This window comes from Carassius auratus, chromosome 27 (assembly GCF_003368295.1).
Source record: "Carassius auratus strain Wakin chromosome 27, ASM336829v1, whole genome shotgun sequence".
Taxonomy (NCBI): Eukaryota; Metazoa; Chordata; class Actinopteri; order Cypriniformes; family Cyprinidae; genus Carassius; species Carassius auratus.
Genome location: NC_039269.1, coordinates 5,622,358 through 5,646,220, shown reverse-complemented (window position 1 = coordinate 5,646,220; position 23,863 = coordinate 5,622,358). Strand labels below are relative to the sequence as shown.

General features: G+C 39.5%; 3 protein-coding genes across 3 annotated transcripts; all 3 read right to left on the bottom strand.

Moving 5' to 3' along the window:
- Positions 1-2,528: 2,528 nt before the first annotated feature.
- Positions 2,529-7,459, bottom strand: LOC113045201 (GTPase IMAP family member 4-like). Its single transcript, XM_026205415.1, has 2 exons — positions 6,890-7,459; positions 2,529-4,863 (listed from the first exon to the last, which is right to left on the bottom strand). Exon 2 carries the CDS (start codon positions 4,757-4,759, stop codon positions 3,461-3,463), a length of 1,299 nt encoding a protein of 432 aa, XP_026061200.1. The 5' UTR covers positions 4,760-4,863; positions 6,890-7,459; the 3' UTR covers positions 2,529-3,460.
- A 244-nt stretch (positions 7,460-7,703) lies between these two features.
- On the bottom strand, positions 7,704-11,380 carry LOC113045202 (stonustoxin subunit alpha-like). The gene is made up of 3 exons (XM_026205416.1): positions 10,991-11,380; positions 9,031-9,078; positions 7,704-8,837 (listed from the first exon to the last, which is right to left on the bottom strand). The coding sequence occupies exons 1-3, from the start codon at positions 11,001-11,003 to the stop codon at positions 8,320-8,322; spliced, it is 579 nt and encodes a 192-aa protein (XP_026061201.1). The 5' UTR covers positions 11,004-11,380; the 3' UTR covers positions 7,704-8,319.
- A 4,317-nt stretch (positions 11,381-15,697) lies between these two features.
- Positions 15,698-23,568, bottom strand: LOC113045196 (tripartite motif-containing protein 16-like). The gene is made up of 6 exons (XM_026205409.1): positions 22,452-23,568; positions 22,053-22,148; positions 21,740-21,973; positions 20,980-21,139; positions 16,694-16,741; positions 15,698-16,500 (listed from the first exon to the last, which is right to left on the bottom strand). The coding sequence occupies exons 1-6, from the start codon at positions 23,022-23,024 to the stop codon at positions 15,983-15,985; spliced, it is 1,629 nt and encodes a 542-aa protein (XP_026061194.1). The 5' UTR covers positions 23,025-23,568; the 3' UTR covers positions 15,698-15,982.
- Between the last annotated feature and the right edge of the window lie 295 nt (positions 23,569-23,863).

Here is a 23,863-nt window from a genome sequence, read left to right as displayed (position 1 = left end):
GAATTTCCTTATATGGGTCCTGAGGCACTTCTGCCGGAAGAGCGCTCGCTCCCGTATAGCAGAGCACTGAGAGCACAACAGACTTCACTGATCAGAGCGAGAGCGTTGCCAAATGTCACAAAAGAAGTGTGTTTTGGTTGCCAGGGCAAGAAAACCCTGCACAGATTACCAAAAGAGAAACAGCATTAAGGGACCAGTGGATGGAGTTTATTTTTACAGAGCATCAACGGAGTTGTGCAAGTGTTTGTGTTTGTTCCATGCATTTCAAAGATGCTTGTTTTACAAACAAGGCATAGTTTGACGACGGATTTACGTATCGTTTATTTCTTAAGGATGATGCAATCCCAACGAAAAAGGGTCACGATCGTGTGTTGGAACCGCATGCGGTGAGTAAAACTGCTTCAAATATCTCTGCCTCCTTGTTAGTGCGTCCACCTCCCATGCCGGAGACCCGGGTTCGAGCCCCGCTCGGAGCGAGTCGTTGCTGCTGCTCTTGTTCAGTTTCTGGATCATAAATAAACGGCTCAATCTGACTGTAAACCATGGCTTGTTTTGGATGATGATTTTTTCCTCAAGGTAATGTCAGCTTCCAAACACTATCAACGCAAAAGCCTACTGGCGCTCGTGATTCTTTAGCTCCGCCCACACGTCACGCCTCCAGCGGCTCGTGTTTTTCCGGGAAAAATCGGTACAGACTATCTTTCTCTTATGAATATAATAAAACTAAAGACTTTTTGGAGTTATGAAGGATGCAGTACTACTCTATAGGTACTCAAGATTAACAGGATATTGAGTGAAAATGAGCATTTCACCCTCCCTTTAACTGCTGCTCCCTTTACACTTCTTTTAATCATCTCATCTGAAAGATCCAAAGGAAATCCAGATATTACACCTCTACTCCAGTTTTTCTCTTCTGGAATTGAGCATTCTATTTTATGTCTAATCATTGATTTAATTCCCAAAGCTGCTGTTTGTTGCCTACTATCTTTACAAAACAACAACAGTGTTCCATCCTTCATAGATTTTATATTCTCTACAATATATTCTCGTGGCCTAATGGTTAGAGGGTTGGACTCCCAATCGAAGGGTTCTAGTCTCAATACCACGACTTAGGTGCCCTTGAGCAAGGCATCGAACCCCCAACTGCTCCCCGGGTGCCGCAACATAAATGGCTGCCCACTGCTCCGGGTGTGTGCTCACAGTGTGTGTGTGTGTGTTCACTGCTCTGTGTGTGTGCATTTCGGATGGGTTAAATGCAGAGCACAAATTCTGAGTATGGGTCACCATACTTGGCTGAATGTCACTTCACTTCACTTCACTACAACCCCAACACTTTCTTTATTTGCTTTTGTAAGTTTAAAAAGGGTTGATGTTACTCACAGTGTCGGTAGCAAACTTTATCAAGACTTTATATTCCTTCTTCTTCCTTTGTTCCAGTTGACATCCCTTGTCGCTTTCTGTGTATGAAATTAAATCAAGACTTTTCATCCTTTTCTTTGTTTTAACTATGTTCCACCCTAAATTTGAATTTCCCTCACTATCTTCCTCAATCCTATCATCCTCCATTTCCAAACGCTTCCAGAATCTACGTCAGTTCCTACCATTCGTACACCAGTCACAATCCAGCCGTTTGCCAACCAGTCGCCGACAGCTCCTCAGCGCCTCCTCTCAACCTTCAACCCCACAAATGAAGTTAATTAGAAGCAAGCACTTCCTGGGGGTCGAGCAAACTGCACAGACTTAAACTGAGCTTGATGACGTAGATGCCACATGAGCAACCTGTCTGACAGTTGTAAGTCTTCTAATCCCTGTGCCAAGAGAAATCTGAATCACCCATCGAATCTTGCAGACGTTTTTGAACAATTTTCTCCCGTCATTTATGGATTCTCTATGGGCTTCTCCCTTGACTTTATGCCTCCAAGCCCTCCCATAGCCTCATAGACAGTAAAAGATTGCCTGCGAGCTTTTCCTCCTGTCCATATGGTAATTACTCTAATGTGCGACAGAGAGTCGCAGGATCTGATGCAATCATTAGCCTATTTTTACAAAAACTGCTTCTAAGGGGCCACAACGTGAGATACAAGGTAATGGAGCCTATTATACATTTTCGTGTTTCTTTAGAAATGATGAATGGAAAAATGGAGTCTTTAAACGACTCAGATGTAAAGTTATTCACTGTCAAAGTGACGCCAAAATGAATGGGAGTCAATGGAATGCTAACAGCAGGTGGGGACCGCTAGCCAATGGAGACACCCAGGGATGCTTCAATAAAATATGAAACCCTGCCCCCCTGAAGCTGAAGCATTGCTTGTTAACTTCCGGTTTGGATCTCTCTTGCTCGGCGTGAGACTGGCTGCTGCCACCGCTCCACAGCGACACCCGCTGGTGACACCGCGTTACTACCGTGTGTGTGTGTGTGTGTGTGTGTGTGTGCGTATGATCTTAAGTGCATATATTAATTATTGGATGTAATATGCCACAAATCACAATAATGACAAACACATAGCATTAATATGATTTCACTTTATTTAGATGAATACAGGTGGATAAAATTGCTAAACTTAAAATAAGCAAAATAAATATTAACACAATTAAAGTAACTCAGTTATATCAAACAAATTAATAACAAATGCATAAACACAATAAGAAATGTTTGATTACACAGATCAGAAAACTCAAAGTCCAAAGTCCAAAGACTCTAAACACGTTTTGATCTGCATCTCTTATAATTCAATACTGTAGTGAATGCAATTGTCTAAACATAAAGGAGAAGTGTACATTACAAAAATCAAGGAATAGATAGTTATATAATAAACTAGAAATGACTGAAACAGACAATAGTGAAAAATAATTATATCAGAAAATCAGACATGCACAGGTCACATGTAACAATTTGTAAATGTTTCCCGTTAGAATGTTCAGAGAACATATAAACGTAACATTCTTGTTTGCGAAATGATACAATTAATTGTTCCATTAACTTTTAACATAACCAAATGTTTGAAACCTTTTAATGACTTAATGGGCATGTTCTTTAATGTTTTTTTTCCCAATTATTTATTTTTATTCTTTTTCAAAAAAATGTCCTTCATATTAAACATTAGTAATGTTGTGAATGATCTCAGATCTGTTTTTTGTTTTTCATGGATGCTTTTTAAAGAATCCTTCTTTGGCATTCTCAAGGAGGACATTAATAATAAAAAACTAAATAACTAAATAAACTGGGGTCTCATTTATAAAAGACACGGATTTGATCCTAATTTCAATCGGAATTTAAAAAACAAAACAAAAAAGAATGATATCTTCTGTGGCTAATGGAACAGAATGTATATGTATATATAACACTTCAGAATATACCGTCGCTTCATGGGGCCATTATGTGATACTTTTTTTGTGTCTTGTTTTTAAAGCTTAATGTTGTTCGCTCTTCACTTATTCGCGGTTGGCCTATATCTTGATTTCACTGGATGGAGCAGCGGGTCAGAACCACAGCTTTGGCGACTCCAGTAACCACCCAAACGAAACTCCATCCTTCTGCAGCCAACAAGTTGGTTAATAACCCTGCTGCAAATCCAGTTTCCACCACTGGAGCTGCAGGGAACAGGAACAGTAAGAGAGCGGGTGCAAATGAAGCCCCAATCCCCAACATAAACATGGTCAGCATAAACAGCATTTTATTATAATCTGGAGTAAGAAGATTATTATGTCCTCCTTCACTCATTCTCCTCTGCTCCTCTTCTTGGATCCAGATCTCCAGGTCGTTCTGTTCCAGCTCTTCTCTTTCCTTTCTCTCTCTCTCCTCCTCCATCCATCTTTCCTCCAGTCGTCCCATGTTCTCCATCTCCGTCTGCAGAGACTCTATGAACCGTCTCAGTCTTTCTGGAATCGGTTGCACATTCTGTTGTTCCTTCTTTATATCTGCCTCCATCTGATCAATCCTGCATTGAATGCGTTTCCTTCTTCGTTCCGTTTCTTGCCTCTCTTCTGTAATGTAAGATAAAAACTCACGCCAACGAGCATCAGCCAGTTTTCTGACCTCCTGCTTTACTTTCTTCGTTCTTTCAGCCTTTTCTGCTTGTATTCTATCTTCTATTATCTTCTGGGCTTTTTGCATTACTTCTGTAACTTCATTAGTGAAGGGACGATTCTCATTCATGACCAACAGCTCATCTACTTTCTGCAGGAGTCGACTCACTTGTTTTGGGTTTGTAAGGTTTGTGTTGTCAAAGGCCACGAAACGCCTCCCAAATCTCTTCACGAGGTCTTGAACTTTTCGATTTTGTTTCAAAACGAAGCTTTCGATGGATTCTCCTCTGAGTCTGTCGGCGTGTGAGAATATCAGGATGCTGTAATTGCTGATGTCCTCACGAAACATCTCCAGAATCATGTCTACGGTGCGCTGCTGCTCCTCTGTATATCGCTCTATTGGAATAACCAGCAGAAATGCATGGGGACCAGGAGAACTCATGGCCAGGCAATGAATTGCTTCTTGTTTTAATTGTTCTTCTGTTAAGTCCGTGTCAAAAAACCCAGGTGTGTCCACAAGAACGAGATTTCGTCCTTCCACCGTTCCACTCGCTCTCTTGCACTCTTTCGTGACTGAACCCATGCTCAGTTCATCATTAAAGCATCTGTTTCCCAGGATGCTGTTTCCCGTTGCACTTTTCCCCGCACCGGTTTTTCCCAGCAGAACCAGTCTCAGTTCATTCAGAGCTGGATTTACTGTGAGCGGATCACTGCCAGGTGAACCTCGTATCATCTTGTTTGGAGGAATCTGAGTTTGAGAGGGAGAACAAACATTTTGGGTGTCTCTGTTTCCCCCGTTTGAGCTTCTGTTGGACCACTAATTCCGGTGACCTGCTCCTGAGGAAAAAAGTGTTTGTTATTGAGAGAAACGACATTGATAATCATTTATTACAGTTATGCTGTGTTCACACCAAATGCGAATAGAGCATCTGGCGCGAATGATTGCAATGTTCAGTCAATGCAAAGGTGCGTTTACGCGCATCTGGAGGTCTCGCGGCGCGAATGAGGCGTTTAGCGTGGCGCGAATTCGCATCAAATACATAAATGCACAAAAGCACCATTCACGTGTAATTCGCGCCAGAAGCTAAATTCACGTCATTTGCATGAAGTAGATGCGCGAATGACGCAAATTGAGCTTCTGACGCGAATGGTGCTTTTGTGCATTTATGTATTTGACGCGAATTCACGTTTGCCACACGAATTGAAAGAGTGTGTTGTAAATACACATTTAACTTTTGAGTCACGTACACGTTTATCGACCCGCAGCTTTCCTGCTGTTTTTTACAACTATTTTCCCCCTAATATAGCCTACAGCTACTTTTCGCTAACAAGATAATGGGTTTATTCAGAGGACGTGTGCAGGAAAAAGTGGAAAAGACCCGAGTGCTTTATCAACATCAGCCATCTTGCAAACGGACAACAGCTAGCACTTGCCCCTCCCACAAGAAGCGGATTTCGCCTCAGACGCGCGTCAATTTCGCTTCAAACTTTTGCTTCCTACACGAGTCTATTTCGCTCTAGACGCGCGAATGCATTCAAAATTTTCAAGCGGCAAACTAGACGCGGTACACACGAATTTGACGCTCTAAACGCGAATAGAGTGTCTGGCGCGAATTATTTCAATCTTAAGTCAATGCAAAGGCACGTTTACGCACGTCTGGAGGTCTCACGGGCGAATGAGATGTTTAGCGCGGTAGACACGAATTTGACGCGAATTCGTCTTTCGCGCGTCTAGTTCGTGCGAATGACGCAAATTGATGCGTGAATTACACGAATTGAGCGTGAGCGCGAATGTTGATAGATTAATTGAATAAAGGCCAAAGATAAGAAACGTTTCGTTTTACCCTAAACAAATTATATTTTATCTTGAACCACTAAAGAGACATCAAAGCCAGCGGCAAATGTCAGAAGGTCTAGCCGAGGTGAGGCTGCTTTTGGCGAATACATGATCACGGAGCTCCCGCTGATCACATGGAGTTCATCTCCGAAATCGGTGAAAAACATTTTACTTTATAAATGAACTGCATATTTGAGTTTAAAACAACTACATTCTCACCTGAAATACTTTAAAAACTACATTTCATGACACGACAACAGTAATATTTAGAAAATTATCCGAATAAACATGCCGATTGAAAATGCTGCGTGAACTCAGCTGGCAGAAGCCCCCCCCCCCATGAAGGGGTGGTCACACTGCACTTTTCGTTCCATTGACTTCCATTCATACGCATGCGAAACGCAGGCTCAGGCGAAAGATTTTGCATTTCGCTGCGTTCGAAAGTTCAAGTTTGGTGAACTCTGACCTGCGAATTCTCATCACGTGAAGTCGCTTTCGACACCATTGCGAAAGACACAGTACAAGCACAGATTAATCCATGTTGTGATAACTAGAGGGAAACCGTTATATTTTGCTCCCGCCCATATTCGCAGCGGCGTCCGAAATAATTTCGCACTATCAAAGGCTAGTGTGACCGCCCCTTGACGCGAATTCGACGCGAATTTCACGCGCGAATGAAGCGAATGATCTCAAAATGTTTACGCGGCAAACTAGACGCGGTAGATGCGAATTTTTACGCTCTAAACTCAGACCCAGACCGTGCTTTAAAAGTGTTCTAGATGATCTGTCGTGCTCAGACTAACGGACATTGGAGACATTTATTTAATTTACTGTGAAAGATGCATAGCATAAATAGCTTGAAATAAACATCACTAATACATCAAAGCTTTTTCCGAAACAAAAAAACAGATGTTGAATTTGTACAAAATACAAGAACTGCATCTGTTTACATAAATATAATCATCTTAATAACTAAACGAATGATACTTTAATGATTAAATGCTCGTAATAGGTTAGTTACAGTACCTTGGTTGATCATGTCGTGTAGTTTGGTTTCTCAGTTCAGTATTAAACGCCTTGCTGTGAGTGTGTGACACGTTTGTAATGATGTTGGACTGTAGTTCTGTGAGAGGCAGGACTTCTGCAGAAACGAAACTGGGCACGAGCTCAAACGGTGATGCAACAGAATCAGATTTACAATTGCTTAATAACAGTGAAAAATAAATGCATTTATATTTATTTACAGACATGCTTCATGTAAGATATGCACACACGGAATTATTAATACACTTTATTAGGTGTTTTTTCCTTTGACTCACTAGATGCATCCACTAGAAGGACACAGAGAGACTGTTTCAGAAATAAACTGACATCACAGATATACATGCGTTTATTTCTTTGTCGTTTACAGCTCACTGTATTTTTATGACTGCAATAAAAACAACTAAAAACTAAAGTCACATAAAAACAAACAAGCATTACTTATGAAGTAATATCTTCATTGATTAAGTTGAATTTTTTTTTAAAAAAAGTATGAGAAAAAGTGTTTAATTCAAAACAGCAGGGAAAATTTACATTTATAATTATTTTTGGGTTTCTCTGGTTGTCCCAGACATGTTTACAGGGATTCTACAGGTCTTAAAAATTCTTAAATTGCACTTCCACAAACAAAGGCCTTAAAAATCTTAAATCAGAGCAGGATGTCTTAAATTCATAAAGTCAGGGCATAAAATGTTGCTTGAATAATAATAAAAAAAAAAAAACAAAAAAAAAAAGTATTCCTCAGTATTTTCCCCATTACAAATATCTAAACATCCATGAATAACAATATGTACTTGAGATTATATTTGTAAAAAATTTGAAAACTGTAACCAAATAAAATGAGTTAATTCATAAAACAAGAACAAATGTTTGCAAATGGGGTAAAAATTAACTCGATTTTTCTGAGTATGATCAGAAGGTACAGTAATAATTATTTCCATATTCTAGTGTTTTGAGCAGAGCTATTTTGGAGATTTTAAAAAGTAATTGAGGTCTGTAAAATGTGAAGTGCTGTTAATAAAAGACATTTATATTTAGAGACCATTGATGGGTTTATTTATAACTTAAATTACATGTGGTACTTAAATAAAAAGTAAATTAAAACTAAAGGCACATAAAAAAAAACAGAGTTTTCATATTAAGTAATATCTTTATTGAATAATAGGGAAAAAGGGTATGAGAAATTACTGTACAAGAGAAAGTAGTATATGATGACCTCTGACATATATAGCAGTTGTAAGCTGCTTTGGATAAAAGCGTCAGCTAAATTAATAAATGTTAATTTCACTGAGAGAAGTTCAGCTGCAGTATTGATGTCATGAAGAGAGAATACTCTTAAACATCTCACTGTTGCTGAATCATCACGCAGCTCAAAGCATTAGGGATAAAATCTCTCATCAATCTATTCTGATTCATCAACACAGTTTCACTGATGATCCTCCATCAACCCAAAACCCAGGATAGAGCGTCTGAGTGAATGTGGTCTGGACTGTGTGGATGAGACTCATTGTGTCAGAGACGCTGTAGAAGGACAGAGTTCCTGCTCCGTGATCCACAAACACTCCTATTCTCCTGATGATGGGCTTCACAGAGAGAACAGTCTTTATCTTATTGTGTCTGAATGAGTATCTGGAGGGAGAGCAGCACAAACTCCAGGACTGATCATTCCATCCAAACCCACACTCATCACCCCATCCCTTCCTGCTGATGCTCTTATATGACACTGATATATACACATATCCACTCCACTCAATCTCCCAGTAACAGCGTCCACACACACTCTCTCTACACAACACCTGCCACCACGCATCAAATCTGTCTGGATGATCAGGATACGACTGATCTGTGTCAGTGTCAGTAATCACTCTGTTGTTCTCAGACAGAGAGAGGAGTGTATTCACTGTGTTCAGATCCAGAGTGAGCTGATGGGAATCTGATGGAGATAAAACACATCAGAATCAGGAATTATGAATCTGTTTGATCTCTTCATGTTCAGTGTATCATCAGTGTCTCAGTATCTGTGCACATCATCATTTACATCATCAGTTATAAACTCTTCTTTCTCCTTCTACAGGAGGAACATGAACACACTCATGAGTTTTCTGCTGGTTTTCTTACTGACTTACATTGTAGGAAGTCCTTCCTGGTCCAGAGATCAATGTTGGTGAATGGGACTGTGGAAATCAACAGACATGAACAGTGTGATTCTCATGATCCTGCAAATTGAGCTTCTGGCGCGAATGGTGCTTTTGTGCATTTATGTATTTGACGCGAATTCGCGTTTGCCACACAAATTGAAAAATTTGAGCTTTGGCGTCAATTCACACCGCGTTAACTAATCAGGAGCTTGCTCAGGAGTTACTCATTCAACATGGAGGAATGACTGATGTTGTCAGTGAGCAGTCAACTGGAGCTTTATGACACAAGTATCACACACATGTTCATATTTCAGGAATAAAATGGACCTCGCTTGGAAGAGTGTGTTGTAAATACACATTTAACTTTTGAGTCACGTACACGTTTTTTACAACTATTTTCCCCCTAATATAGCCTACAGCTACTTTTCGCTAACAAGATAATGGGTTTATTCAGAGGACGTGTGCAGGAAAAAGTGGAAAAGACCCGAGTGCTCTATCAACATCAGCCATGTGCTAACAACCGCTAGCACTTGCCCCTCCCACAAGAAGCGGATTTCGCCTCAGACGCGCGTCAATTTCGCTTCAAACTTTTGCTTCCTACGCGAGTCTATTTCGCTCTAGACGCGCGAATGCATTCAAAATGTTCAAGCGGCAAACTAGACGCGGTACACACGAATTTGACGCTCTAAACGCGAATAGAGTGTCTGGCGCGAATTATTTCAATCTTAAGTCAATGCAAAGGCACGTTTACGCACGTCTGGAGGTCTCACGGGCGAATGAGATGTTTAGCGCTGTAGACACGAATTTGACGCAAATTCGTCTTTCGCGCGTCTAGTTCGTGCGAATGACGCAAATTGATGCGTGAATTACACGAATTGAGCGTGAGCGCGAATGTTGATAGATTAATTGAATAAAGGCCAAAGATAAGAAACGTTTCGTTTTACCCTAAACAAATTGTATTTTATCTTGAACCACTAAAGAGACATCAAAGCCAGCGGCAAATGTCAGAAGGTCTAGCCGAGGTGAGGCTGCTCTTGGCGAATACATGATCACGGAGCTCCCGCTGATCGCATGGAGTTCATCTCCGAAATCGGTGAAAAACATTTTACTTTATAAATGAACTGCATATTTGAGTTTAAAACAACTACATTCTCACCTGAAATACTTTAAAAACTACATTTCATGACACGACAACAGTAATATTTAGAAAATTATTGAAAATGCTGCGTGAACTCAGCTGGCAGAAGCCCCCCCCCCCCCCATGAAGGGGTGGTCACACTGCACTTTTCGTTCCATTGACTTCCATTCATACGCATGCGAAACGCAGGCTCAGGCGAAAGATTTTGCATTTCGCTGCGTTCGAAAGTTCAAGTTTGGTGAACTCTGACCTGCGAATTCTCATCACGTGAAGTCGCTTTCGACACCATTGCGAAAGACACAGTACAAGCACAGATTAATCCATGTTGTGATAACTAGAGGGAAACCGTTATATTTTGCTCCCGCCCATATTCGCAGCGGCGTCCGAAATAATTTCGCACTATCAAAGGCTAGTGTGACCGCCCCTTGACGCGAATTCGACGCGAATTTCACGCGCGAATGAAGCGAATGATCTCAAAATGTTTACGCGGCAAACTAGACGCGGTAGATGCGAATTTTTACGCTCTAAACTCAGACCCAGACCGTGCTTTAAAAGTGTTCTAGATGATCTGTCGTGCTCAGACTAACGGACATTGGAGACATTTATTTAATTTACTGTGAAAGATGCATAGCATAAATAGCTTGAAATAAACATCACTAATACATCAAAGCTTTTTCCGAAACAAAAAAACAGATGTTGAATTTGTACAAAATACAAGAACTGCATCTGTTTACATAAATATAATCATCTTAATAACTAAACGAATGATACTTTAATGATTAAATGCTTGTAATAGGTTAGTTACAGTACCTTGGTTGATCATGTCGTGTAGTTTGGTTTCTCAGTTCAGTATTAAACGCCTTGCTGTGAGTGTGTGACACGTTTGTAATGATGTTGGACTGTAGTTCTGTGAGAGGCAGGACTTCTGCAGAAACGAAACTGGGCACGAGCTCAAACGGTGATGCAACAGAATCAGATTTACAATTGCTTAATAACAGTGAAAAATAAATGCATTTATATTTATTTACAGACATGCTTCATGTAAGATATGCACACACGGAATTATTAATACACTTTATTAGGTGTTTTTTCCTTTGACTCACTAGATGCATCCACTAGAGGGACACAGAGAGACTGTTTCAGAAATAAACTGACATCACAGATATACATGCGTTTATTTCTTTGTCGTTTACAGCTCACTGTATTTTTATGACTGCAATAAAAACAACTAAAAACTAAAGTCACATAAAAACAAACAAGCATTACTTATGAAGTAATATCTTCATTGATTAATTAAAAAAAAAAAAAGGTATGAGAAAAAGTGTTTAATTCAAAACAGCAGGGAAAATTTACATTTATAATTATTTTTGGGTTTCTCTGGTTGTCCCAGACATGTTTACAGGGATTCTACAGGTCTTAAAAATTCTTAAATTGCACTTCCACAAACAAAGGCCTTAAAAATCTTAAATCAGAGCAGGACGTCTTAAATTCATAAAGTCAGGGCATAAAATGTTGCTTGAATAAAACAAAAAAAAAAGTATTCCTCAGTATTTTCCCCATTACAAATATCTAAACATCCATGAATAACGATATGTACTTGAGATTATATTTGTAAAAAATTTGAAAACTGTAACCAAATAAAATGAGTTAATTCATAAAACAAGAACAAATGTTTGCAAATGGGGTAAAAATTAACTCGATTTTTCTGAGTAAGATCAGAAGGTACAGTAATAATTATTTCCATATTCTAGTGTTTTGAGCAGAGCTATTTTGGAGATTTTAAAAAGTAATTGAGGTCTGTAAAATTTGAAGTGCTGTTAATAAAAGACATTTATATTTAGAGACCATTGATGGGTTTATTTATAACTTAAATTACATGTGGTACTTAAATAAAAAGTAAATTAAAACTAAAGGCACATAAAAAAAAAACAGAGTTTTCATATTAAGTAATATCTTTATTGAATAATAGGGAAAAAGGGTATGAGAAATTACTGTACAAGAGAAAGTAGTATATGATGACCTCTGACATATATAGCAGTTGTAAGCTGCTTTGGATAAAAGCGTCAGCTAAATTAATAAATGTAAATTTCACTGAGAGAAGTTCAGCTGCAGTATTGATGTCATGAAGAGAGATGAAGAGACTCTTAAACATCTCACTGTTGCTGAATCATCACGTAGCTCAAAGCATTAGGGGTAAAATCTCTCATCAGTCTATTCTGATTCATCAACACAGTTTCACTGATGATCCTCCATCAACCCAAAACCCAGGATAGAGCGTCTGAGTGAATGTGGTCTGGACTGTGTGGATGAGGCTCATTGTGTCAGAGACGCTGTAGAAGGACAGAATTCCTGCTCCGTGATCCACAAACACTCCTATTCTCCTGACATCATCATCAAACACTCCTATTCTCCTGATGATGGACTCTACAGGGAGATCAGTCTTTATGTTATTGTGCCTGAATGAGTATCTGGAAGGAGAGCAGTACAAACTCCAGGACTGATCATTAAATCCAAACCCACACTCAACACCATCTCCCTTCCTGCTGATGCTCTTATATGACACTGATATATACACATATCCACTCCACTCAATCTCCCAGTAACAGCGTCTACACACACTCTCTCTACACAACACCTGCTGCCACACATCAAATCTGTCTGGATGATCAGGATACGACTGATCTGTGTCAGTGTCAGTAATCACTCTGTTGTTCTCAGACAGAGAGAGGAGTTTATGCACTGTGTTCGGATCCAGAGTGAACTGATGGGAATCTGATGGAGATAAAACACATCAGAATCAGGAATTATGAATCTGTTTGATCTCTTCATGTTCAGTGTATCATCAGTGTCTCAGTATCTGTGCACATCATCATTTACATCATCAGTTATAAACTCTTCTTTCTCCTTCTACAGGAGGAACATGAACACACTCATGAGTTTTCTGCTGGTTTTCTTACTGACTTACATTGTAGGAAGTCCTTCCTGGTCCAGAGATCAATGTTGGTGAATGGGACTGTGGAAATCAACAGACATGAACAGTGTGATTCTCATGATCCTGCAAATTGAGCTTCTGGCGCGAATGGTGCTTTTGTGCATTTATGTATTTGACGCAAATTCGCGTTTGCCACACGAATTGAAAAATTTGAGCTTTGGCGTCAATTCACACCGCGTTAACTAATCAGGAGCTTGCTCAGGAGTTACTCATTCAACATGGAGGAATGACTGATGTTGTCAGTGAGCAGTCAACTGGAGCTTTATGACACAAGTATCACACACATGTTCATATTTCAGGAATAAAATGGACCTCGCTTGGAAGAGTGTGTTGTAAATACACATTTAACTTTTGAGTCACGTACACGTTTTTTACAACTATTTTCCCCCTAATATAGCCTACAGCTACTTTTCGCTAACAAGATAATGGGTTTATTCAGAGGACGTGTGCAGGAAAAAGTGGAAAAGACCCGAGTGCTCTATCAACATCAGCCATGTGCTAACAACCGCTAGCACTTGCCCCTCCCACAAGAAGCGGATTTCGCCTCAGACGCGCGTCAATTTCGCTTCAAACTTTTGCTTCCTACGCGAGTCTATTTCGCTCTAGACGCGTGAATGCATTCAAAATGTTCAAGCGGCAAACTAGACGCGGTACACGCGAATTTGACGCTCTAAACGCGAATAGAGTGTCTGGCGCGAATTATTTCAATCTTAAGTCAATGCAAAGGCACGTTTACGCACGTCTGGAGGTCTCACGGGCGAATGAGATGTTTAGCGCTGTAGACACGAATTTGACGCAAATTCGTCTTTCGCGCGTGTAGTTCGTGCGAATGACGCAAATTGATGCGTGAATTACACAAATTGAGCGTGAGCGCGAATGTTGATAGATTAATTGAATAAAGGCCAAAGATAAGAAACGTTTCGTTTTACCCTAAACAAATTGTATTTTATCTTGAACCACTAAAGAGACATCAAAGCCAGCGGCAAATGTCAGAAGGTCTAGCCGAGGTGAGGCTGCTCTTGGCGAATACATGATCACGGAGCTCCCGCTGATCGCATGGAGTTCATCTCCGAAATCGGTGAAAAACATTTTACTTTATAAATGAACTGCATATTTGAGTTTAAAACAACTACATTCTCACCTGAAATACTTTAAAAACTACATTTCATGACACGACAACAGTAATATTTAGAAAATTATCCGAATAAACATGGCGGTTGAAAATGCTGCGTGAACTCAGCTGGCAGAAGCCCCCCCCCCCATGAAGGGGTGGTCACACTGCACTTTTCGTTCCATTGACTTCCATTCATACGCATGCGAAACGCAGGCTCAGGCGAAAGATTTTGCATTTCGCTGCGTTCGAAAGTTCAAGTTTGGTGAACTCTGACCTGCGAATTCTCATCACGTGAAGTCGCTTTCGACACCGTTGCGAAAGACACAGTACAAGCACAGATTAATCCATGTTTGTAATGATGTTGGACTGTAGTTTTGTGAGAGGCAGGACTTCTGCAGAAACGAAACTGGGCACGATCTCAAACGGTGATGCAACAGAATCAGATTAACAATTGCTTAATAACAGTGAAAAATAAATGCATTCATATTTATTTACAGACATGCTTCATGTAAGATATGCACACACGGAATTATTAATACACTTTATTAGGTGTTTTTTCCTTTGACTCACTAGATGCATCCACTAGAGGGACACAGAGAGACTGTTTCAGAAATAAACTGACATCACAGATATACATGCGTTTATTTCTTTGTCGTTTACAGCTCACTGTATTTTCATGACTGCAATAAAAACAACTAAAAACTAAAGTCACATAAAAACAAACAAGCATTACTTATGAAGTAATATCTTCATTGATTAAGTTGAATTTTTTTTTTAAAAAAGTATGAGAAAAAGTGTTTAATTCAAAACAGCAGGGAAAATTTACATTTATAATTATTTTTGGGTTTCTGTGGTTGTCCCAGACATGTTTACAGGGATTCTACAGGTCTTAAAAATTCTTAAATTGCACTTCCACAAACAAAGGCCTTAAAAATCTTAAATCAGAGCAGGACGTCTTAAATTCATAAAGTCAGGGCATAAAATGTTGCTTGAATAATAAAAAAACAAAAACAAAAAGTATTCCTCAGTATTTTCCCCATTACAAATATCTAAACATCCATGAATAACGATATGTACTTGAGATTATATTTGTAAAAAATTTGAAAACTGTAACCAAATAAAATGAGTTAATTCATAAAACAAGAACAAATGTTTGCAAATGGGGTAAAAATTAACTCGATTTTTCTGAGTATGATCAGAAGGTACAGTAATAATTATTTCCATATTCTAGTGTTTTGAGCAGAGCTATTTTGGAGATTTTAAAAAGTAATTGAGGTCTGTAAAATGTGAAGTGCTGTTAATAAAAGACATTTATATTTAGAGACCATTGATGGGTTTATTTATAACTTAAATTACATGTGGTACTTAAATAAAAAGTAAATTAAAACTAAAGGCACATAAAAAAACAGAGTTTTCATATTAAGTAATATCTTTATTGAATAATAGGGAAAAAGGGTATGAGAAATTACTGTACAAGAGAAAGTAGTATATGATGACCTCTGACATATATAGCAGTTGTAAGCTGCTTTGGATAAAAGCGTCTGCTAAATTAATAAATGTTAATTTCACTGAGAGAAGTTCAGCTGCAGTATTGATGTCATGAAGAGAGAATACTCTTAAACATCTCACTGTTGCTGAATCATCACGCAGCTCAAAGCATTAGGGATAAAATCTCTCATCAATCTATTCTGATTCATCAACACAGTTTCACTGATGATCCTCCATCAACCCAAAACCCAGGATAGAGCGTCTGAGTGAATGTGGTCTGGACTGTGTGGATGAGACTCATTGTGTCAGAGACGCTGTAGAAGGACAGAATTCCTGCTCCGTGATCCACAAACACTCCTATTCTCCTGATGATGGGCTTCACAGAGAGAACAGTCTTTATCTTATTGTGTCTGAATGAGTATCTGGAGGGAGAGCAGCACAAACTCCAGGACTGATCATTATATCCAAACCCACACTCATCACCCCATCCCTTCCTGCTGATGCTCTTATATGACACTGATATATACACATATCCACTCCACTCAATCTCCCAGTAACAGCGTCCACACACACTCTCTCTACACAACACCTGCCACCACGCATCAAATCTGTCTGGATGATCAGGATACGACTGATCTGTGTCAGTGTCAGTAATCACTCTGTTGTTCTCAGACAGAGAGAGGAGTGTATTCACTGTGTTCAGATCCAGAGTGAGCTGATGGGAATCTGATGGAGATAAAACACATCAGAATCAGGAATTATGAATCTGTTTGATCTCTTCATGTTCAGTGTATCATCAGTGTCTCAGTATCTGTGCACATCATCATTTACATCATCAGTTATAAACTCTTCTTTCTCCTTCTACAGGAGGAACATGAACACACTCATGAGTTTTCTGCTGGTTTTCTTACTGACTTACATTGTAGGAAGTCCTTCCTGGTCCAGAGATCAATGCTGGTGAATGGGACTGTGGAAATCAACAGACATGAACAGTGTGATTCTCATGATCCTGCAAATTGAGCTTCTGGCGCGAATGGTGCTTTTGTGCATTTATGTATTTGACGCGAATTCGCGTTTGCCACACAAATTGAAAAATTTGAGCTTTGGCGTCAATTCACACCGCGTTAACTAATCAGGAGCTTGCTCAGGAGTTACTCATTCAACATGGAGGAATGACTGATGTTGTCAGTGAGCAGTCAACTGGAGCTTTATGACACAAGTATCACACACATGTTCATATTTCAGGAATAAAATGGACCTCGCTTGGAAGAGTGTGTTGTAAATACACATTTAACTTTTGAGTCACGTACACGTTTTTTACAACTATTTTCCCCCTAATATAGCCTACAGCTACTTTTCGCTAACAAGATAATGGGTTTATTCAGAGGACGTGTGCAGGAAAAAGTGGAAAAGACCCGAGTGCTCTATCAACATCAGCCATGTGCTAACAACCGCTAGCACTTGCCCCTCCCACAAGAAGCGGATTTCGCCTCAGACGCGCGTCAATTTCGCTTCAAACTTTTGCTTCCTACGCGAGTCTATTTCGCTCTAGACGCGCGAATGCATTCAAAATGTTCAAGCGGCAAACTAGACGCGGTACACACGAATTTGACGCTCTAAACGCGAATAGAGTGTCTGGCGCGAATTATTTCAATCTTAAGTCAATGCAAAGGCACGTTTACGCACGTCTGGAGGTCTCACGGGCGAATGAGATGTTTAGCGCTGTAGACACGAATTTGACGCAAATTCGTCTTTCGCGCGTCTAGTTCGTGCGAATGACGCAAATTGATGCGTGAATTACACAAATTGAGCGTGAGCGCGAATGTTGATAGATTAATTGAATAAAGGCCAAAGATAAGAAACGTTTCGTTTTACCCTAAACAAATTGTATTTTATCTTGAACCACTAAAGAGACATCAAAGCCAGCGGCAAATGTCAGAAGGTCTAGCCGAGGTGAGGCTGCTCTTGGCGAATACATGATCACGGAGCTCCCGCTGATCGCATGGAGTTCATCTCCGAAATCGGTGAAAAACATTTTACTTTATAAATGAACTGCATATTTGAGTTTAAAACAACTACATTCTCACCTGAAATACTTTAAAAACTACATTTCATGACACGACAACAGTAATATTTAGAAAATTATTGAAAATGCTGCGTGAACTCAGCTGGCAGAAGCCCCCCCCCATGAAGGGGTGGTCACACTGCACTTTTCGTTCCATTGACTTCCATTCATACGCATGCGAAACGCAGGCTCAGGCGAAAGATTTTGCATTTCGCTGCGTTCGAAAGTTCAAGTTTGGTGAACTCTGACCTGCGAATTCTCATCACGTGAAGTCGCTTTCGACACCATTGCGAAAGACACAGTACAAGCACAGATTAATCCATGTTGTGATAACTAGAGGGAAACCGTTATATTTTGCTCCCGCCCATATTCGCAGCGGCGTCCGAAATAATTTCGCACTATCAAAGGCTAGTGTGACCGCCCCTTGACGCGAATTCGACGCGAATTTCACGCGCGAATGAAGCGAATGATCTCAAAATGTTTACGCGGCAAACTAGACGCGGTAGATGCGAATTTTTACGCTCTAAACTCAGTCCCAGACCGTGCTTTAAAAGTGTTCTAGATGATCTGTCGTGCTCAGACTAACGGACATTGGAGACATTTATTTAATTTACTGTGAAAGATGCATAGCATAAATAGCTTGAAATAAACATCACTAATACATCAAAGCTTTTTCCGAAACAAAAAAACAGATGTTGAATTTGTACAAAATACAAGAACTGCATCTGTTTACATAAATATAATCATCTTAATAACTAAACGAATGATACTTTAATGATTAAATGCTCGTAATAGGTTAGTTACAGTACCTTGGTTGATCATGTCGTGTAGTTTGGTTTCTCAGTTCAGTATTAAACGCCTTGCTGTGAGTGTGTGACACGTTTGTAATGATGTTGGACTGTAGTTCTGTGAGAGGCAGGACTTCTGCAGAAACGAAACTGGGCACGAGCTCAAACGGTGATGCAACAGAATCAGATTTACAATTGCTTAATAACAGTGAAAAATAAATGCATTTATATTTATTTACAGACATGCTTCATGTAAGATATGCACACACGGAATTATTAATACACTTTATTAGGTGTTTTTTCCTTTGACTCACTAGATGCATCCACTAGAGGGACACAGAGAGACTGTTTCAGAAATAAACTGACATCACAGATATACATGCGTTTATTTCTTTGTCGTTTACAGCTCACTGTATTTTTATGACTGCAATAAAAACAACTAAAAACTAAAGTCACATAAAAACAAACAAGCATTACTTATGAAGTAATATCTTCACTGATTAAGTTGAAATTTTTTTTTAAAAAAGTATGAGAAAAAGTGTTTAATTCAAAACAGCAGGGAAAATTTACATTTATAATTATTTTTGGGTTTCTCTGGTTGTCCCAGACATGTTTACAGGGATTCTACAGGTCTTAAAAATTCTTAAATTGCACTTCCACAAACAAAGGCCTTAAAAATCTTAAATCAGAGCAGGATGTCTTAAATTCATAAAGTCAGGGCATAAAATGTTGCTTGAATAAAAAAAAAAAAAAAAAAAAAAAAAAAAGTATTCCTCAGTATTTTCCCCATTACAAATATCTAAACATCCATGAATAACAATATGTACTTGAGATTATATTTGTAAAAAATTTGAAAACTGTAACCAAATAAAATGAGTTAATTCATAAAACAAGAACAAATGTTTGCAAATGGGGTAAAAATTAACTCGATTTTTCTGAGTATGATCAGAAGGTACAGTAATAATTATTTCCATATTCTAGTGTTTTGAGCAGAGCTATTTTGGAGATTTTAAAAAGTAATTGAGGTCTGTAAAATGTGAAGTGCTGTTAATAAAAGACATTTATATTTAGAGACCATTGATGGGTTTATTTATAACTTAAATTACATGTGGTACTTAAATAAAAAGTAAATTAAAACTAAAGGCACATAAAAAAAACAGAGTTTTCATATTAAGTAATATCTTTATTGAATAATAGGGAAAAAGGGTATGAGAAATTACTGTACAAGAGAAAGTAGTATATGATGACCTCTGACATATATAGCAGTTGTAAGCTGCTTTGGATAAAAGCGTCAGCTAAATTAATAAATGTTAATTTCACTGAGAGAAGTTCAGCTGCAGTATTGATGTCATGAAGAGAGAATACTCTTAAACATCTCACTGTTGCTGAATCATCACGCAGCTCAAAGCATTAGGGATAAAATCTCTCATCAATCTATTCTGATTCATCAACACAGTTTCACTGATGATCCTCCATCAACCCAAAACCCAGGATAGAGCGTCTGAGTGAATGTGGTCTGGACTGTGTGGATGAGACTCATTGTGTCAGAGACGCTGTAGAAGGACAGAGTTCCTGCTCCGTGATCCACAAACACTCCTATTCTCCTGATGATGGGCTTCACAGAGAGAACAGTCTTTATCTTATTGTGTCTGAAAGAGTATCTGGAGGGAGAGCAGCACAAACTCCAGGACTGATCATTATGTCCAAACAAACACTCATTACCTCCTCCCTTCCTGCTGATGCTCTTATATGACACTGATATATACACACCATCATCTCCACTCCACTCAATCTCCCAGTAACAGCGTCCACACACACTCTCTCTACACAACACCTGCCACCACGCATCAAATCTGTCTGGATGATCAGGATACGACTGATCTGTGTCAGTGTCAGTAATCACTCTGTTGTTCTCAGACAGAGAGAGGAGTGTATTCACTGTGTTCAGATCCAGAGTGAGCTGATGGGAATCTGATGGAGATAAAACACATCAGAATCAGGAATTATGAATCTGTTTGATCTCTTCATGTTCAGTGTATCATCAGTGTCTCAGTATCTGTGCACATCATCATTTACATCATCAGTTATAAACTCTTCTTTCTCCTTCTACAGGAGGAACATGAACACACTCATGAGTTTTCTGCTGGTTTTCTTACTGACTTACATTGTAGGAAGTCCTTCCTGGTCCAGAGATCAATGTTGGTGAATGGGACTGTGGAAATCAACAGACATGAACAGTGTGATCCTCATGATCCTGTATCTATTCCTAACACATTTCTAATATGATGTTCTCCATGATATGAGATGATGATGGACTGGTTTCTGAGAGCAGATGAATCTCCAGGACTTTACCTCTGTCTGAGATCTTCTTGAGCTCCTCTTTACAGAAATCCTCCAGTTTGTCTCTCAGCTGATGGACAGATTCTCTCAGATCATCAGAAGAGAAGAGAGAACTGAAGAGATCATCATTTACGTCTGTAGATTCAGGAGGAGCTGAGAGAGACTGGAAACTCTACAGAAAACACAGAAACACTTTAGATCACAGCCGCAACATACTGCTGTTGGTTAGGGACAGGTTTGGTGATATGGGTTAGTTTAAGTGGTAAGTGTTCAACAAGTGTACAGGGGTCAATTTGATTACTATAAGGGAACACAATTCAATCTGCTTATATTGCATTGTTTTGATAAATGAAGTATTTTCTTGAAAATTTGTGGAGTCTAATAAAATCATAAAAATCTATTTGATCAAGTTTGAAGTTCACCTGATCCAATTTTGATGAATGTTACTCAGAATCTGTACTATCGAGTTCACTGATTTCACCATTATGTAGTAAATCAGAAGGAAAAATGAGGTAAAAAGCTGAAATGTTAGTGAAGTTTTGAACTGTTGGTGGTTCTAGTGGTGTTTAGCAGCTAAATACATCTTCCAGAAGAAAGAGCTGAGAGGAATAATTCCTAGGAGATTTGTGTTTCTTTCAGAAGAAGAAGATCAGATGAGAGTCTGACTGATGATTATATAATAAGACACTCATGAACTGTTTCTCTGTGAGTCTCTGTCACAGCAGGATCTGCTCAAGTCCACTATGATCCTGTTCTTCTAGATGTGTGTTACCTGCAGGAACTGGATGTGATCCTGTGTGTGTGAAAGCTGCTCCAGCTCAGCGTCTCTCCTCCTCAGATCATTGATCTCCTGCTCCAGTCGCTCCAGTCGTTCTTCAGCTCGACTCACTGCAGTCTTTTCCTGATCTCTGATCAGTCGTATCAGCTCAGAGCGGCTTCTCTCAATGGAGCGGATGAGCTCAGTAAAGATCCTCTCACTGTCCTCCACTGCTGTCTGTGCAGAGCGCTGTTAGGACACACAGTGATTCAGCTTCAGTGAGTCTGAACTGAGACGGAGACAAACTTCTCTTCTTCTCCAGACTCACCTTATGAGACTCCACAGTCTCTCTCAGCTGCTGGAGATCTTTCTCTCTCTGCTGGATTCTCTGCTGGAGCGTCTTCTGAGTCTCCTTCAGCTGCTTCTGCAGGACAAACAGATGATCGTCAATCTCACAGAAAACTACTGGCTCTAAATCATCATGAACAGATCAATCCAGTAAAAGAGGAGCTGACAACTAATGGCTGTAGGTTCAAACTCCAGAAGTGAAGATCTGTTATGATACATTAATCATACATTAATTAACATGAAGATTAAGGCTTGTTTCATGCTGCGTGTGTAAGTATTATAAAGGTTAAACTGACACAGACATAGAGCTTCACACTAACTGTGTTTCTGTGTAATTAAGCTGTGGATCTACACAGAAAATAAAAAGACTACTGAATACCTGTGTCTCTGTCCTCTGGTCTGCAGCTGGAACAATGTCATGGTTTTTATGTTCAATAATCGTACACAGCAGACATATACACTTCTGATCAGTGCGACAGAAAACCTCGAGGATCTTCTCATGTTTCTGGCAGATCATCTCCTGCAGTCGTCCAGTGACTTCAGTCACTTTGTGTCTCTTTCCTCTAAACCAACTCTCGTGTTGTTCGAGGTGATTCTGACAGTAAGAGTTCAGACACATCAGACAGGACTTGACGGCTCTGTATTTTCTTCCAGTACAGACGTCACACTGCACATCTCCAGCTCCAGCCTCACAGTCAGCAGAGAGTCTGGTCTTCTTCAGTTTCTCCACCACTTCAGCCAGCATGGTGTTTCTAGATAAAGCAGGTCTTGGACTGAAGGTCTGTCTGCACTGAGGACAGCTGTAGACTCTCTTCTGATCCTCCTGATCCCAGCAGTCTGTAATACAGATCTTACAGTAACTGTGTCCACAGGGAATGGCCACTGGATCCTTCAGGAGATCCAGACACACCGGACACATGAACTCATCCTGAGAAAATCTGGCTTCTGCCATTTTACTGCATGAACACAGAGACACAAACACACAACAGCTCAACTACACTTCAGTTTCTCTTTCCCTGAAGTCATGTGTTTCTGTTTCCTGGTTCTGTGTTTGAGTGACGTGTGTAAAACAGGTGTGTCTGTGAGTCTGTGAAGCAGCTTCCTCATTCCTGCTGAGTTTAGTTTCAACACACCTGACTGTTATTAAAGTAAAAGCAAAGAACTTGACTTGGAAACGTGATTCTCTTAGACTAATAATTGGGAACCCTGACAATTAAATGTGTACTAGATTCCAGTCTCAGACAAACACTCAAAGAAATAAGAAGAGTCCAATGATGTCTGTTCACACTGTCTGTTTCAGCCCTATTTTTTTTTACCATGTGGACAGTTTGTGTACAATAGCACAAGCTTGAAGTGAATTTTGAAACAGAATGAGTCTACTCGATGGTTCTGCATAATTATCAAACTCATCCATTGGAGTATACGGAATGTATATATATGGGGCTTGAGTGTTTCAGAAACAAGAAAGAGGTTTCACTAAAGACAACACAAGACAAAGAACACAGGAAAACACAGGAAAACCAGTGGCTTACAAGGGACAGGTGAAGGTGATTGGTTGACATGGAAACTAAAAGGGTAGCTATGGCAACAAACAAGGGTTAATATGAGGACAAACAAGGCACAAAGCAAACAGAAGCTGGAAATAGACAGAAAAACTGAGAACAGAACATAGGCAATAGCAGTTTTTGGGAGCGAATGTAGTTCGGGATCTGCTACCCGCAGTTGATTTCTATATTCTAGGTATTATCAAATGGCCAGAGATTTGAGAACACAGTGGACGTGGGGGATTAT

Bases quoted from the DNA above. Each gene is read 5' to 3' on its own strand.
- LOC113045196 (XM_026205409.1), bottom strand. From the start codon at position 23,024: ATGGCAGAAGCCAGATTTTCTCAGGATGAGTTCATGTGTCCGGTGTGT. The intron at 22,149-22,451 runs GTATTCAGTAGT...TTTGTCCTGCAG, and splicing joins ACCAGAGGACAGAGACACAG to AAGCAGCTGAAGGAGACTCA. The intron at 16,501-16,693 runs GTAAGTCAGTAA...TATCTCCATCAG, and splicing joins CAGGAAGGACTTCCTACAAT to ATTCCCATCAGCTCACTCTG.
- LOC113045201 (XM_026205415.1), bottom strand. From the start codon at position 4,759: ATGATACGAGGTTCACCTGGCAGTGATCCGCTCACAGTAAATCCAGCT.
- LOC113045202 (XM_026205416.1), bottom strand. The intron at 8,838-9,030 runs GTAAGTCAGTAA...TATCTCCATCAG, and splicing joins CAGGAAGGACTTCCTACAAT to ATTCCCATCAGCTCACTCTG.